This window comes from Felis catus, chromosome B4 (assembly GCF_018350175.1).
Source record: "Felis catus isolate Fca126 chromosome B4, F.catus_Fca126_mat1.0, whole genome shotgun sequence".
Classification (NCBI taxonomy): Eukaryota; Metazoa; Chordata; class Mammalia; order Carnivora; family Felidae; genus Felis; species Felis catus.
The window spans coordinates 75,257,482-75,276,214 of NC_058374.1; the positions used below are offsets into that span (position 1 = coordinate 75,257,482).

General features: G+C 38.2%; 2 protein-coding genes across 2 annotated transcripts in view; both read right to left on the reverse strand.

Annotated features, from left to right (window-relative positions):
- The window catches only part of ZNF641 (zinc finger protein 641), a 165,539-nt gene that overhangs the window by 131,590 nt on the left and 15,216 nt on the right, over window positions 1-18,733 (reverse strand). The window lies entirely within an intron of this gene.
- LOC101098877 (olfactory receptor 8S1-like) lies at window positions 8,802-11,711 on the reverse strand. Its single transcript, XM_011284012.3, has one exon. It carries the CDS (start codon window positions 10,312-10,314, stop codon window positions 9,292-9,294), a length of 1,023 nt encoding a protein of 340 aa, XP_011282314.3. The 5' UTR covers window positions 10,315-11,711; the 3' UTR covers window positions 8,802-9,291.

Consider the following 18,733-nt stretch of genomic DNA (forward strand, 5'->3'; position numbering starts at 1 on the left):
TACTGGCATAAAGACAAATAAACCAATGGAATAGGATAGAGAGCCCAGAAATTAACCCTCATGTATATGGTCAAATGGTTTTTGACAAGTATGCTAATACCATTCAATGAAAAAGCGATAGTCTTTTCAACAAATGTGCTGGGAAAACTGGTTATCCCAGTGCAAAAGAATGAAGTTGGACCCTTACCTAATGCCATATGCAAAAATTAACTCAACATGGATCAAAGACATAAATGTAAGGCCTAAAACTATAAAATTCTTAGAAGAAAACATAAAGCAAAAGCTTTGTAACACTGGACTTGGAAATTACTTATTGGATAAAATCTCAAAGGCACAGGTAACAAAAGAAAAAAAATACACAAAATGCACTCATGAAAACTTAAAAATGTTATGCACCAATAGACATTATTGACAGAGTAAAAAGGCAACCCACAGAATGGGAGAAAATATTTGCAAGTCTGATAAGTGATTAATAACCAAGATGTGTAGAACTTCTAAAACTCTACAACAAAAAAAGCAAACAACCCAATTCAAAAATGGGCAAGGAATAGATTTTTCTCCAAAGATCTACAAATGACAAGTAAGCACATGAAAAGATGCTCAATACCACTAATCATTAGGTAAATGCAAAATAACACTACAATGAGATACTATCTCACACCCATTAGGATGGCTACTATCAAAACAACTCAGAAAATAATAAGTATTGGCAAGGATATAGAGTAATTGTCTTGTGCACTATTGGTGCAAATGTAAACTGGGATAGCAGTTTAAACTGTGGAAAACAGCATACTGGTTTCTCAAATAGTAAATAAAAGGATTATCATATGAGCCAAAAGAATTAAAAACAGAGTTTCAAGGAGTACACCCATGTTCACAGCAGTATTATTCATAATAGCTAAAACATGGAAGCAACCCAAGTGTTCATTGAGAGATGGATAAGCAAAATGTGGTACATACATACAATGGAATATTATCTAGTCTTAAAAAGGAAGAAAATTCTATGATATGATAGAACACGTGTGAACTTTGAAGACATGATACCAAATGAAATAAACCAGTCACACAAAGAAAAATACTGTGTGATTCCACATATATGAGGTACTTAGTCAAAAGTATAGCGACAGAGTGTAGAATGGTGGTTGCCCAGGGCTGGAGGAAGGGAGGAATGGGGAGTTATTGTTTCATAGGTATAGAGTTTCAGTTTTAAAGATTAAAAGAGTTCTGGAAATGGATGGTGGTGATGACTGCAAAAACATTATAAATATACTTAATACCATTGAACTGTGGTATTCTTTTTTTTTTTTTTAACGTTTTTTATTTATTTTTGGGACAGAGAGAGACGGAGCATGAACGGGGGAGGGGCAGAGAGAGAGGGAGACACAGAATCGGAAACAGGCTCCAGGCTCCGAGCCATCAGCCCAGAGCCTGACGCGGGGCTCGAACTCACGGACTGCGAGATCGTGACCTGGCTGAAGTCGGACGCTTAACCGACTGCGCCACCCAGGCGCCCCTGAACTGTGGTATTCTTAACATTCTTAAAAATGGTTAAGATGGTAAATTTTATGTTTATATGCATTTTACCACAATAAAAAAAAACTGGAACAAAATTAAGGTAAAATAAAGACATTCCCAGAGTAACAACGGCTGAGAGATTTATTGCTATCAGAACTGCTTTACAAGAACGAAAGGAAGTTCTTTGAAAAAGAAGGAAGTGATAGAATATGTAACTCAATCCACATGAAGAAATAAAGAACACCAGTAAAGGTAATTACACAGTGTTTAAAAAACAAAATTCAACTGAGTAAATTTGAAGATAGAATTGGCTTTATTAAATGATTCACTAAATGAATCAGGCAGCAAGTAGAGGGGAGCTCCAAAGGAGTTGTATAAAATGGTAGGTTTTTACAGGAAGAAGGGTGGGGCAAGAAAGTTATTGGCAAAATAAAGGGATTGTTCCAGGTAAGGTTGTTCTCCCTTAGTGGAAGGACTAAGAGGTGTTATCATGCAGATTACCTCATCCTCCATAGAGATAACACAGAGAGGGTCCATGTGACTGATTGGTGCTGATCAGAAAATTCCTTACTGATCCTTAAGACTTATTTCTGAGGGAGGTTGAAACTGTAATTAGGTTCGGTATGGAGCCTTGGTTTGGTGACTTGGCCTAAGTGATGCCATTTTGGGCCTGTGGTTTTAATTACAATAGGTAATTATAAAAGACAATACACAATATGTTTCCTTTTTGGTTTTAAAACTAATTTAAGGGGCGCCTGGGTGGCGCAGTCGGTTAAGCGTCCGACTTCAGCCAGGTCACGATCTCGCGGTCCGTGAGTTCGAGCCCCGCGTCGGGCTCTGGGCTGATGGCTCGGAGCCTGGAGCCTGTTTCCGATTCTGTGTCTCCCTCTCTCTCTGCCCCTCCCCCGTTCATGCTCTGTCTCTCTCTGTCCCAAAAATAATAAAATAAAAAAAAATAAAAAAAATAAAAAAAATAAAACTAATTTAAAAGGCCAAGGCATAAAATAAAAATTATAAAGTTATATTGTTGATCTTGTCACATATAAGGATGAAATAATTATGACAGTAATAGCACAAAGAGACTATGAGGAAGTGAAGCAATACATTGGAGCAAGGAATTAGGACCAGATGGAGACTCAAACCCACAGGATAAAATGAGTATTAAAATGTTAAAAAGAAAACCACAGACCTAAAATAAAGTGATTTAGGTTAAAGCCCCAGGTCAGTAAACCAAGACTTAATACCTAATCTGATTGCAGTTTCAACCCCCACCCCCACCCAGGAATGTAATCTTTAACCAGTCAACAAGGAAATTCCTTATTAATACTAGGAAATTCACTGATAGACCCCTTCCACTCCCTTTAGGACAATCTTGTCTAAACAATGCATTCCTTACTAATAAATTCCTTTCTTTTTTTTTCTTCTTAGGCCTTTTCTCTGCCTTTAAACAAACCTTTTGTTTAGCTCAGCAGGGGGGATGTTGCCCAATTCATGAATCATTTAATAAAGCCAATTAGATCTTTAAATTTACTCAGTTGAATTTTGTTTTCTTAACAATAATAAATATATTGGTTAATATAAAAGATTATAATTATAATTCCTCCTTTCTCCTCTTCTTTAAAAATGAGATTTTGTAAAGCAGTAACTCTAACACTGCATTTTGGATTCGTAACAAATATAGACATTACATGATAATAGCACAAAGGAGAAAGAAGGAATTGAGTCATACTGGAACAAAGCTTCTCTATTTCACTAGAATTTAGTATTACTCTGAAGCAGATAGTTATAAATTAAGATTAATACTGTAATCCTTAGAGCAGGGTTTCTCAATCTCAGTACTATTGATACTTTGGGCTGGAAAGTCCCTTTATTGTGGACAGCTGTCTTGAATGTAGCAGGACATTTAGCAGCAACTCTTGCCTTTATCCAACAGATACCATTAACACTCTTAATTGTAACAAACAAAAATGTTTCCAGACATTATCAAACGTTTCCTTGGGGGAAGAATTATTTTCTTTTGAGAACAATTACCCTAGACCAATAACTAAGAAAATAACCCAAAAAATAAGTAAGAAAACTCAACAGAAAAATAAAGTGGAGCACTAAAAAATATCTACCTAATACAAAAGAAGGTGGTAAATGAAGAACACAAAACAAAAAAGACATGAGATACGGAAAATAGCAAAATGGCAGACTTAAGTCTAACCACCTTGAAAATTATTAAATGTAAATCGATTAAACTGCAATCAAAAGTCAGATATAGTCAGACTGGATTTAAAAAATCAGGTTCATCTATATGCTATCTATAAAAGAAATATTTCAGATTAAAATACACAACTAGATTGAAAGTTTAAAAAATGGAGAATGATACAGCATGCAAATAGTAACCATATGAGGACTAGAAAGAAGTACTGATACATGCTACTGATGTGGAAAACAAAGGCAGAAGAAAAAAAAATTAAATTTCTTTACTGCCTACAGCCCATTAATAAGTCCTTGAAACGGGCAGAGTAACCTTCTTCTGGGAGCTCAGCTGCCTCAGTGATGACACTTTGCTAAAAGCAAAAGGGAATCTTCGCTTAACATTATCCCAACATCCAGGATCCTGTAAGTCGGCTTTGATATATAAAAAAAAAAACCTTTGGAAACGTCCTTTATCTCTACCCAACAAGATACAGGTTGGCAATCTTACTCCAAGCTTTTGGCTCACTGACACACATCTGAAGGGTCTCATGACTCAGTTTTTACTAAACAATAATAAATGACCTTTTCCTAACAGCAGCTCCTGGAAACCTTGTTTCCAAAATATGTTAGAGACTTACACTATCCCTGACCCCCTCCCAACCTGAAGGTATATAGTCAATCACTCTTCACAACCCTAGTGCAGCTTTTTCTGCCCATGGGACCTGTCCCGTGCTTTAATAAAACCACCTTTTTACACTATAAACGTCTCAAGAATTCTTTCTTGCCCATTGGCTCCAAACCCCTACACTCCACGCCACATCACTACCACATAGATAAACCTCAAAAACATATGCTAAGTGAAATAAGCCAGGCATAAAAGACCACATATTGTATAGTTCCATTTAAATGAAATGTCCAGAAAAGGCAAATCTGGATCTGAGAGTGCCTGGGTCTGTGGACGCAGATAAGAACAAGGAATTTTGAGGATTATAAAAATGTTCTAAAATTGGATTGTGATGATGATTGCACAATTCTGTAAATGTACTAAAAATCACAGAATTTACACTTAAAATGAGTGAATGTTATGGTATGTAAATCATACCTCAATAAAGTTATTAAGAAAAGATAAATGATGGGGCGCCTGGGTGGCGCAGTCGGTTAAGCGTCCGACTTCAGCCAGGTCACGATCTCGCGGTCCGTGAGTTCGAGCCCCGCGTCAGGCTCTGGGCTGATGGCTGAGAGCCTGGAGCCTGTTTCCGATTCTGTGTCTCCCTCTCTCTCTGCCCCTCCCCCGTTCATGCTCTGTCTCTCTCTGTCCCAAAAATAAATAAACGTTGAAAAAAAAAATTAAAAAAAAAAAAAGATAAATGAGAGACGTATGAGCCTTGCCTTATGATACTTCAGAATAACCTACATAAGATTATAATAGAAAAAGACAGATAATAGATAAAAGAAATCTCAGATATAAGTCCTAGAATTTAATTATGATTCATATATTTCTACATGGTAGGAAAGAAAGTAATGTTGAATACATATTGTTGTCTCTTTAAACCAATAAAGTAATATATTTAGACATCCATATTACACCAAAATATAAATTCCAAATGATTAAATAATTCAAGATAAAATAATACAAACTAAGGAAAACTAAGAGATAATATGTACAGTAGAGTAATTAGAGCATTTGTCCAATCAAAACTGGACATTTACATGATATCAGGAAAAAGGCAGACATATTTGACTATATAAATATTCAAACTTTTTTATGGTAAAATAAAAACAAAATAAAGAAAAGTAACGAATCTGGATCAATATTTGCAACACAGTTTGCAAACTACTGTTAATATTGCTAATGGACAAAATATTGCTAATGGACAAGAAAAACAACACAGAAGATACATAGACAAAAGGTATGAATGAGCAACTAATTTGCTGGAGAGAAAATCCAAATTATTAACAGACACTTGAAAAGATAGTAACACTCACTGGTAGTAAGGTAAATGCAGAATAAGCTAAATACAGAAAACATTTGTACCCATCAGTCCAAATGATATATAACATGTATATCTAGAGAGTATACAGGGGAAAACCACACTTATTCATTACTTAGGGTATGTGAACTTTCCAGAAAGCAAACTAACAACATATATTCAAATTAAAATTATATCCACTTTGATATTAGAATCCTGTTACTGAGAATCACCTCCATATAAATAAAAGCATCCAAACTGAACGATTTATATACAAGTTTGTTTACTGAAACGTTATTCATTGTGTCAATATCTGGAAGCAAAGGTAACGCCCGTATAAAAGACAGTTGTATATATTAAGGCACATCCTCACCATGGAATATTAGGTTGCAATTTGAAAGAAATAAATTAGACCTAAACCATTTGACCAAGATTAGTATGTCCATGGTATTGCTGAGTGAGGGAGAAACAAGATAAAACTTGATATTTAAAGGGAGTTTTTAGAAGACAGAATAACCATGAATGTGTAAAATGCATATGTGTATCTGCACACATATGCATAAGCACTTATATGTGATTCTACGAGTATGAGAAAGCTATGAAAGAAAATGCATTCAGTTACTGGGTTTCTGGAGAGGGAGGTGATGTGGTTGGACGGAAAATAAAAACTGGGGAAAGGAGAGGTAGGTAAAGAAAAAAAAAAAAGAAAAAAATAAGACTGGACCACCATGAAGCACCATGCATGAAAAAATCTCATTTCCACATTCTCATAAAATTATATATGTGTCTTTATGTGTAAAAATATTTTAAAATTACTTTCAAAATGTCAAGTTCATACTTCGTGGTTGAACATACTTAAAATCATTTCCCACAAATGATCTCCAGAGTTTTGAAATAGAAATTAATGGACTACTGTTTTAAATGCAAATCTCCTAATATCTTTTCTGATTCTTCATTTCACCCCAAGTCATGTTAATTTGGATCCTGGAAATTGACATAGATTCGTGTGCTTTTTCCATTAAGGGAGGAAGAACTTGACTGAGGACAAAGTGCAGTGGGGGGTACTTTGTTTTAAGATTTTATTATTTTTTAAAGTAATCTCTACACTTGATATGGGGCTCAAACTCACAACCCCGAGATCAAGAGTCTCATGCTCCATTGACTGAGCCAGCCAGAAGCCCGTGTGGGGGGTACTTCTGAGTGGCTTGGAGGTTTGGTACTCTGTAATCTCAAACCCTACATGTATCACTGTTGAACTCTTGATCAATTCCCTAATTTTACACATGCAGTCCAATATAATAGTTAATTCTAGTAGGGTTGTAATTCAGCAAGCCAGAGAATAAACTTCTGGGTTTGACTTTAGAACATCTCTAAGCTGTAAGTAAGGTTAGAATTTCCAGATTTGAATTTGTCTTGCTTGAAATTATCCTTGAGTATTAATATTTTTATCTCCACATACTAGATGACTAGAGATACTAGATGACTGCAGCAGCTTCTTACTCATCATAATTTCATTATCAATGGACACATGATTTCAGGTGATCAAGGTGGTAAGTACATTTGCTATTGAATACCATAGTGAGAATATAAGAGAATTAGAATATAAATAGATTTGCTGTCTTTTGCACCTCCATCTATATTAATTTTAAATGTTTATTTATTTTGGGGAGAGAGAGAGTGCGAGCAGGGGAGGGGCAGATAGAGGGAGACAGAGGATCCAAAGCAGGTTCTGTGCTGACAGCAGAGAGCCTGATGTGGGGCTTGAACACACGAATTGTGAGATCATGACCTGAGCCAAAGATGGATGCTTAACTGACTGGGCCACACAGGCACCCCAACCCTCCTTTAAAAACCCACACATTTTACTGGGGGTCAAGTGAAGAACAAAATTCACTTTTTAGTGCCAATCTGAATACCAGTTTGGATTCTTTTTTTTTTTTTTAATATGAAATGTATTGTCAAATTGGTTTCCATACCACACCCAGTGCTCATCCCAACAGGTGCCCTCCTCAATGCCCATCACCCACCCTCCCCTCCCTCCAACCCCTCATCAACCCTCAGTTTATTCTCAGTTTTTAAGTCTCTTATGATTTGGCTCTCTCCCTCTCTCTTTTTTTTCCTTCCCCTCCCCCATGGTCTTCTGTTAAATTTCTCAGGATCCACATAAGAGTGAAAACATATGGTATCTGTCTTTCTCTGTATGACTTATTTCACTTAGCATAACAGGCACATGAAGAGATGCTCAACATCACTCCTCATCAGGGAAATACAAATCAAAACTACACTGAGATACCACCTCATGCCGGTCAGAGTGGCTAAAATGAACAAATCAGGAGACTATAGACGCTGGAGAGGATGTGGAGAAACGGAACCCTCTTGCACTGTTGGTGGGAATGCAAACTGGTGCAGCCACTCTGGAAAACAGTGTGGAGGTTCCTCAAAAAATTAAAAATAGATCTACCCTATTACCCAGCAATAGCACTGCTAGGAATTTACCCAAGGGATACAGGAGTGCTGATACATAAGGGCACTTGTACCCCAATGTTTATACCAGCTTGGATTCTTTGGTTCCAACCAACATAATTTGAATTTGGTTCACTTAGTTAAGAAAAGGATGTTTTTGCAAAGGATACCAGATTAAAAGAGCATTTGTGAAAATGGACTCTGGATTCAGAGTGACTGGCTTGAAATTCCAGCTTCATTTGTAAAACAGGAATAATAGTACTCAGGTCATATAAAGTTGTTGAGATAATTTAAGAGAATTATATGTGTAAAACACTTAACTTACGGTGAGCGTCTTTATTAAAAATCTAAAGTCTGCTATTGTTATTTTGCTTGTTGAAAAACTTCCTGTGAGGAAACCCAGTAAGCAAGGTATCACTGGAGATTCTCAACAGCAGGAGAACCTGGACAGTATCTTGTTAGGAGACAGGGGTAGAATAACTGGCCTTTTGTGGTTCACATGATCTCCTTGTGGCAAGGGGAGACAAGGGGCCACCATGGAGAGTCCCAGTGAGGTGCATAAAATGGGGAAGGGTTAATATCCCTAACCAAGAGTAGTGTGCAGTTACTGGAGGAAGGGTAAAAGGATGTTGGGCAGGGAAAAATAACAGATGTTATCCACAAAATAAATATATATCTATATGTTTATTTACTGTAAAACAATACCTTGGAAAATTATCTGACCCATTTTTCTTCCTCTAAATAGGGCTGACCATTAAGCATCCTAAGAATAGAGCTTGCTGCCTTCTTCTTGAACATGTATTAAGATGCTGACACATACGTATCTTCCAACAGCTGGCATGATGCTCAATCAAGAAATAATCCCTTGTTTCTAAAAACATTTCTTACAAGCTGCATTCAGACCAGTGTTCTATCAGTGAAGGAAGTGATCCCTATTCCGTAATTTCATATAGTGAAGTTTTTAAGAACACTTCTAATAAAGATGTTGCTAAGAATGCTAGAATAAGAAAGAAGGAAAGGGAAAGGGAAAGGGAAAGGGAAAGGAAAAGGAAAAGGAAAAGGAAAAGGAAAAGGAAAGGGAGAAACCTTAATTTTTCAGTTATAAGATATCTTGTGGCAAAATGGTTTAGCTTCTCCATGGTCCTGTTTCTCTGGTCCACTATGTGAAAGAATTAACATATCTTCTTAATATTCTTCTCATAGCTGTCTTCACCTCCTTGTTCTGTAGGCTGTAGACAAGGGGGTTCAGCATGGGAGTGACCATGCTGTATTTCAAGAACACCATCTCCAGACGGGAGCCTGAAGTTGGCAAGAGATAGCTGAGGAAACCTGAGCCACAGAACAAGATCACAGTAGTGAGGTGAGAAGAGCAAGTAGAGAAGGCCTTGCTTCTGCCTGAGGTGGAGCTGATGCTCAGGATGGTGGAGACATAGGAAAAAACAATCATAACGAAGGTTCCAAAGAAATGCAAGACAGAGGAGCACAGCAGGAGTGTGAAGTTGGTCGAGGTATCAGAACAAGACAGAGGGAAGAGAGAAGACAGCTCACAGCTGAAGTGGGGAAGAGTCTGGTCCTCGCAATAGTCTAAATTGACAGCCAAGAGGATATTAATGAGAGCATCAACAAAGGCCAGGCCCCAGGAACCCCACACCATCCCAACACAGAGCTGGTTGCTCATCACCTGGCCATAGAGCAGAGGGGAGCTGATGGCTACATAGCGGTCATAGGCCATCACAGCCAGCAGACAGGCCTCCGTGCCCCCAGTGGCAAACACAAAGAAGGCCTGAGCCAGGCAGCTCTCTACAAAGATGACTTTGCTTTCAGAAAGTAGATTCTCCAGCATCTTGGGGACTGTAAAAGTTGGGTGGCAGAGGTCCAGGAAGGACAGCTGTCTCAAAAAGAAGTACATGGGCATGTGAAGGTGAGAATCAGTCCTAATCACCAGCAGCATCACCAGGTTCCCCATCAGGGTCAGGACGTAAATCACCAGAAACAACATGAAGAGCAGAATTTGAGTCTGAGGGTCAGCAGATAACATAAGGAGGATGAACTCACTGACAATGCTGTGGTTTCTCATGGTGATAAAAATATTTACCCTGGGAATCCAAGAAAGACAGACATCAGAACTCCTTTTGTGCCTCCAATTTACCCCTAATGCCTTAGCCTTCCTGTTCATGTACATTATTTCACAAATGTACTGGAAACCATGTTGAAATATTTCTAAGCTGACTTCCTAATCATGACAATAAATTTGATATTCTTGGATGACAGCCCACCATCCCTCTATCAGTTCCTTACGTAATTTTGTAGGCCCTCATGTTATGCCCCTAGAGGTCCCCTTCTTTTATTTTTAAGATAGGTATTAACACAAAGAACATTTTGTATATTCAGTGGGAATAGAGAAATTTTGTTGGTGCGGCAGAATAAAAGGTTAATAACAGAAGTAAAATCCTTGAGAAAGGGACAATGACCCAGGAGCACAAGTAATTTTGTCTATAGGTAGGAGAAGGGGGCCTTTATCTGTTGAAAATAAGAGGTAAGGTAAAGAGAGTGGGGACTAAGGCAGCTAGCTTGGTAGACTGTATGGCTAAAATATGAGAGAATTTCCAACTGTTTGCAAAGTTTGATAAATGTGAGATGAAATTATGAACACGGTCTGTTTATCTATCTATCTATCTATCTATCTATCTATCTATCTATCTACCTATCATCCATCTTATCTATTTGTGTGTGTATATGGTGTGTGTTTTTAGTGCTGAGGGATTTTGATGATCTAAGAACACAAAACTCAGGTACATCAAGTGGAAGACTTACTAAGGAAATGCAGTAGGATTCACTGGTGATATATTTGCCTATTTGATATTTGGAGACTAATATGAACAAGTATGTGATTATCTCAGTAATATTTAGCTGCTTAAGCACATGTATAGAACAGAAAGAGATGTGATATTAAATGGGCTTTGTTTTTTTCCAGGAATACGCAGTGACAAAGAAAAAAAAGGTAAGGAACTAATGCATGTTTGCAAAGTGAAATGAATCACAGAAACAAGGCTGTATAAGGAATTAAATGGGGAACATGCAAAGGATTATGGCTACAGCAGTCACATATCCCATGCCCAGCTTAAACCACACTCTGCTCCTGTCAATGTCTCAGCCAGCTTTGGAAGTCCACAAGACAACCAACCTACGTTTTCACATTCTAAAACTTGTCCATGTTCTTCTGCTTTGTTCTGACACACATGACTTGCAACCTCAGACTTAGGATAACTACTCTGTAATGCTGTCCAAGTCCATCCCATTATGGCTTTTCCTTCTAACTCAAGACAACTGATCAAAGACTGATCTCTCTTCCCTTGACTGTTAACCAAGCACTGGATGACTAAATTCAATTACCTATTTAAATAACCAGCAGCACCAGGTGGTGGCAACTATACTTTGAGATCCCCTGACAAACTGCTCATATCCCGGGAAAATTATTCATTTTGTCCAGGTAGCATTGAGAATCTTGTATTAGGACACACCTGGGAAGAATTCTATTGAAAATTAATATTTGTAATGAGATATATGCTGGCAATAAGAAATGATGAGTTGGGGCGCCTGGGTGGCTCAGTCGGTTAAGCGTCCGACATCAGCTCAAGTCATGATCTCACAGTCCATGAGTTCGAGCCCCGCATCGGGCTCTGTGCTGACAGCTCAGAGCCTGGAGCCTGCTTTGGATTCTGTTTCCCTCTCTCTCTGACCCTCCCCTGCTCCTGTTCTGTCTCTGTCTCAAAAATAAATAAAAATATTTAAAAAAAATTTTTTTAAAAGAAATGATGTTATGTATATTATTTTTCCAACATATGTATATTTATTTCCAGTTATTTGAGGGATGGGTTATGAAAATAATGGCTAAAATTTTCATATTTCACTCATTAATTTAGATCTAATCAGAGTGTCCATTTGGGTTTCTGCTGCCCAGATCACATTATCTCCAACCATCATATGGATAAATCAGCTGGTACAGAATTGAAGCATGAAATCCTTTATGTTAGGCAAAAGGCCCATGATACCCAGGGTGTGGAAGAGAAGGAGGTACTATGCCTCTGTGACATGATTTTAGGGCAATACAAAGAAAAGCCCTTTTCTATCTTCCACCTCCAAATAGTCCTGACTTATTAACTGCAAAATATTCTATGAATTATGGGATGAAGTTTATCCTTGAAACAAAATGAAAATGGGATAAGCTTGCATGTGTATTTGCACACATAAAACACAATGACAGGAAGAAAAGTTGCCATCGGGGGCCTGACTTCCACAGAAGTGAAATGTCAGATTTCTTTTTAGGGTATTCGTAAAGTGTCAAAGACATTTCCTTAAAATAAGTAAATAAGTAAAATAATAAAAACAAATCTTTTTACTATGGCTAATGACCAAAAGGTACTATTAGTGATTTCTTTCTTCTGCTGCTTTTTAAAAATATTTTATTTTTTCTTTTTTAAAGTTTATTTCTTTTTTTTTTTTAATTTTTTTTCAGCGTTTTTATTTATTTTTGGGACAGAGAGAGACAGAGCATGAACGGGGGAGGGGCAGAGAGAGAGGGAGTCACAGAATCGGAAACAGGCTCCAGGCTCCGAGCCATCAGCCCAGAGCCTGACGCGGGGCTCGAACTCACGGACCGCGAGATCGTGACCTGGCTGAAGTCGGACGCTTAACCGACTGCGCCACCCAGGCGCCCCTAAAGTTTATTTCTTTTGAGAGGGGCAGAGAGAGAAGGAGAGAGAGAGAATCCCAAGCAGGCTCCACACTGTCAGCACAGAGCCCAACGTGACACTCTAACCCACTGTGAGATCATGACCTCAGCCAAAATCAAGAGTCGGATGCTTAACCGACTGAGCCACCCTGACACCCCTTCTTCTACTGTTTCTAAACATAAAATGCCAATAACTTTGGAAAACATGATATAGTAGTTTTGTTGCCAGATATTAACATAATTAGAGGGAGAGAGTTAATTGGATCCCATCCAAGGGAAAAATAGCTAAGGACTGGTCAGTGCAGAATGAAATATGAAATGACTTTATTTCATAATGTTGACCTGAAAGTATTAGCTGAGAACATTAATAAGTGTATTAATGATGAGGAAGCAGGAGAAACAGGTTTAGCATTTTATCGATTTTGAAAGACAAGCTTGGCCACAAAGGAGCTTAAAGCCCTGGTTTTATGAAGAGGTATCTTGTATGAGGAAAAAAAAAATACTAAAACCAGAGTTAAGCAGGTATTGGAGATAAGCATCACCTAGTTCATTTTTGCCCAGATTGTGCCTCAATCTTGCCCCACATGTCTCAGGGGTAGTCCATCTGAAGATTATTATAATGCAGGTAAAGTAATTCTCTGAAGCTCATAAGACTGGTTGAGGAGGAGACAGTTTAAAGCATGAAGAGTGGAAAACATGCTCCTAATGTCCTACCATATCCCTATCTGCAGTGCTTTCAGATGGTGGACTCAGCTTCTCCAACATAAAATAAGGACTTTATGCCTGAGGTTCAGTAAGTGTAGCGCAATGTTGCCAACATCCTGCAATTTAGACAGACGTGTGGTATAGCAGGATCATGTCACTTAGTAGCTGTTTAGCTTTGGAGATATTGTTTGATATTTTAAATTATAATTGTTCCACCCATAAACTGAGTACATTTGGGGGAAATAATATATGTCTTATATTTGATTGAATTAGCCTATACATAAAGAGCCGGAAACAGGACTTCCAATCTGTTAATGTAAATGTTAATGCATCCCAGGAAAAGGAAGAAGAGTATATCAGAGTAGTAGACTGAAGCATGTTAGGGAAGAGATAATATGAGACCATATTGCAAAAGAGCTGTCTCTAAATGTAGGGATAGTGTCTAGACTTGAGAACAGTAAGAAGATGACAGAATTCAAGGGAGAGGTAAGTCTCCTAGAAAGCAGTAAGAGAGGAAGGAAAGGAAGGAAAAAAGGAAGCACCTCAAGGAGTAGGTTGGGAGAAGACAAGATCATCAGAGGACTCAGAGGAACATTTTCGTCCTCGAATTCTCTTAGGGGAGACATTATCCCGGAGTTTTGAATCAATAGGTAGAGGGATCAGGTGATATTCATTAAAAGAAGATGTAACACAACTTTCCAGCTCTGGGAATAGACATTTTCATACATTTTCCTCCGTAACTCTAAATATTTTGCTGACAGAATTTTCTGAACAAAGGATTCTGATACTCTAACAATCAAAAGACCAGTTGGTTTAGGCTGAACTAAGGATCCCAAGGGACTGGCTCAATAATCTATATTCCCAGGAGTTATAGCTGAAACCTACAGTGTAGACTCAGTTGCTAAGAAGCTTGAAGTTTTAAAAAGACACTGGGGTTTTTCTCATGTGTGACCTTTGCAACTTATAAACCGAAGCAATCAACCTGAACTCCTAGATGTGCTCTCCAGCTAGTCTGGGAACTGAAGAGAGGCAGGGTTGGAAAAGAGAATTTGGAATCTTTTCCCTCAGGAGCAGGTCATATGGACCCTCAGAGAATTTGTTTGGGATCTGAAAAGAGATTCACAGCTAACCTCCAGATTATCTTCTCATATGTGTATGAGATTATTTATTCAATTTGGTTTAATATTAATATTAATATTAATCAAGTGAAGTAATTTTTAAACATTTTTAAATAATTTAAATACTAATCTGTATCTTATTATACAACAAATACATAGTCATGGCAAAGAATATAAGCAGAATGCAATTTTCAATAGCTTTCCTATAATCTCTCCTATTCTTACCTTACCTCAAAGATCAGGAGTCAGAAGGGGAGAAGTTTCCAGTTGTTAAAGATACCTGGTCTAATTATATCCAATAACTAGGAAAATATCCGTAGGAATCAGTATGGTGTTAGCTATATATGTGTATTATATATATTTATATATAAAACAAATTATACTTATGGATATGTATATATATAATTTGGCTTTCAAGAAAGAAATGTTTAAGTATAAAATAAAAACTAATAAAATGATTACATATAGAAGGATGGAGAAAATAAACAGGATGGGGAAAACAAAACAGGGAAGAAATTTATGTTATTTTTAATGTTATTTGTTATATATTATTGACTTCTGAATAACCTATTTTACCAAACAGAAACAGGTTAAATTCAAAATTCTAAAACTAAAAACCGAAACAAATAAGCCTAGCTATACATCAAAGAAATGATATAACCACTAAAGAAAAAAATGGTTTCAAATGACCTGAGATTATAAGATTTTAAGTGGACTGTTTCAGTGAGAGAGACAATCTAATCAGTAGTCTTATTGTTAGGAATAATATTGGTATGGTTTTTTGAAACTATTATTTGTACATTTGAAAGATAAAGCAAATATTATGCTACTGTTATTAGGAATACTTATTCAGCACAAGAGCAAAGTGACACAATATAGAATCAAAGAAATAAGAATTTTGCTATCTTAAATTTTAATTTGAAATATTTATATTATTAAAATGTCAATACTACCCAAAGCAATCTACACATTAAATAAATTTGGAATTTGAAATATTTATATTATTACAATGTCAATACTACACAAAGCAATCTACACATTCAATGCAATCCCAGTCAAAATTGCACCAGCATTCTTCTCAAAGCTAGAACAAACAATCCTAAAATTAGTATGGAACCCCAAGAGACCCCAAATAGCCAAAGTAATACTGAAGAAGAAAACCAAAGCAGAAGGCATCACAATCCCAGAATTTAACCTCTACTACAAACCTGTAATCATCAAGACAGTATGGTATTGGCACAAGAACAGACACATTAGACCAATGGAATAGAATAGAGAACCCAGAATTGGACCCACAAATGTATGGCCAACTAATCTTTGACAAAGCAGGAAAGAACATCCAATGGAAAAAAGACAGTCTCTTTAACAAGTGGTGCTGGGAGAAATGGACAGCAACATGCAGAAGAATGAAACTAGACCACTTTCTTACACCATACACAAAAATAAACTCAAAATGGATGAAGGACCTGAATGTGAGACAGGAAACCATCAAAACCCTAGAGGAGAAAGCAGGCAAAAACCTCTTTGACCTCAGCCGCAGCAATTTCTTACTCAGCACATCTCCAAAGGCAAGGGAATTAAAAGTAAAAATAACTACTGGGACCTCATCAAGATAAAAAGCTTTTGCACAGCAAAGGAAACAATCAGCAAAACTAAAAGGCAACCAACGAAATGGGAAAATATATTTGCAAATGACATATTGGATAAAGGGCTATGATCCAAAATCTATAAAGAACTCACCAAACTCTACACCCGAAAAACAAATAATCCAGTTAGAAAATGGGCAGAAGACATGAATAGACACTTTTGCAAAGAAGACATCCAGGCCAACAGACACATGAGAAGATGCTCAATGTCACTCCTCTTCAGGGAAATACAAATCAAAACCACAGTGAGATGCCACCTCATGCCGGTCAGAGTGGCTAAAATGAACAAATCAGGAGACTATAGATGCTGGCGAGAATGTGGAGAAACGGGAACCCTCCTGCACTGCTGGTGGGAATGCAAACTTGTGCAGCCGCTCTGGAAGACAGTACGGAGGTTCCTCAAAAAATTAAAAATAGAACTACCATGTGACCCAGCAATAGCACTGCTAGGAATTTGCCCAAGGGATACAGGAGTGTTGACGCATAAGAGCACATGTACCCCAATGTTTAAAGCAGTGCTTTCAACAACAGCCAACGTATGGAGAGAGCCTAAATGTCCATCACCTGACAAATGGATAAAGAAGATGTGGTTTATATATATGATGTAATACTACTTGGCAATAAGAAAGAATGAAATCTAGCCTTTTGCAGCAACATGGATGGAACTGGAGGGTATTATGCTAAGTGAAATAAGTCAGGCAGAGAAAGACAGATACCATATGTTTTCACTCATATGTGGATCTTGAGAAACTTAACAGAAGACCATGGGGGAAGGGATGGGGGGAAAAAGTTACAAACAGAGAGGGAGGTAGGGAAACCATAAGACACTCTTAAATACAGTGAACAAACTGAGGGTTGATGGGGGTTGGGGGGAGAGGGGAAAGTGGGTGATGTGCATTGAGGAAGGCACTTGTTGAGATGAGCACTGGGTGTTGTATGGAAGCCAATTTGACAATATATTATATTAAAACCATAAATTAAAAAACTAGAATAAATGAAGAAAAAAATAAAATAAAATAAAATAAAATAAAATAAAATAAAATAAAATAAAATAAAAAATAAAAAGAAATATTTGTGAACTTGTTACCTTTTGTTTTGCTTTAAATGGCTCTATTGAAAAAGCCTAGAAGTATTGATAAAGTAGTAATGATCACCTATGGTACCCTGATTTTGGCTTCTAAATACCATTAAAGGAAGCAGAATTCCTTAGAAAAATGGCTGATTACAGGTTTAGGGCAAAATGTACATGTAAAAAAAATCTGATTTTTTTTTTTTTTTTTGGTGCCAGAAAGTAAAGGAGGCATCAAACCTATTATGATCATCAGAAGGATACAGCAACAAGACCACAGGCCAAGAACAGAATATTTTAGTGAAAAATAATTACTGAAATTGATTAAAACACACTGCATATATAAAAAGACATGATTTAATGGCAATGCACAATCAATTATTCAACCAATCAATTGATAAAGCACTGAAAGGGGAGCTTCTGGGAAGATGGAGGCGTAGGAGGACGCTGGGCTCACCGCGTCCTGCGGATCACTTAGATTCCACCCACACCTACCTAAATAACCCAGAAAATCGCCAGAAGAGTAGCAGAATGGATTCTCTGGAACCAAGCATAGACAAGAGGTCCATGGAAGAGGGTAGGAAGAGCAGAGAGGCAGTGTGCACTATACGGACTGGCAGGAGGGAGCCCGGGCGGAGGGGCAGTCTGCCCGCTGACAAAGCAGAGCCCCGAGTCTGGCTTGCAAAAACGGAGGGGCCGGACAGAGTGTGCTCTGACAGCAAGCGGAACTTAACTTCTGGAAGGTTATAAGTTAACAGATCTGCTTGGAGAACGGGAGGGCTGGAGGACAACGGGAGGGAGAGTTGTTGAGCCCCGGACAAGAGAGCGCAGCTTGGTGGGGAACAAAGGCACTGGCCAGCAATGTCTCCCTCACCCATCCCCCAGCCAAAATCCCAAAGGGAACCGGTTCCTGCCAGGGAACTTGCTGGCACCACACAAACACCCAATGCTGTGCTTCTGAGGATCCATCCCTCCGGCGGGTCTGACTCCCTCCCGGTGCCGCAGGGCCCCTCCTGAAGCAGATTTCCAAAGGAAAAGGGAACTGAGCCTGCCCCTCCTGCCCCTGTGCACCTTGCCTATCCACCCCAGCTAATATGCCAGATCCCCAGCACCACAAGCCTGGCAGTGTGCAAGTAGCCCAGACGGGCCACGCCACCCCACAGTGAATCCCGCTCCTAGGAGAGGGGAAGAGAAGATACACACCAGACTGACTGTGGCCCCAGCTGCGGCCTGGGGGCAGACATCAGGTCTGACTGCGGCCCCACCCAGCAAGGCAAGTTATTCAAGACAGCACAGGGGAAGTGCCCCGCAGTTCCACACCACTCCAGGGA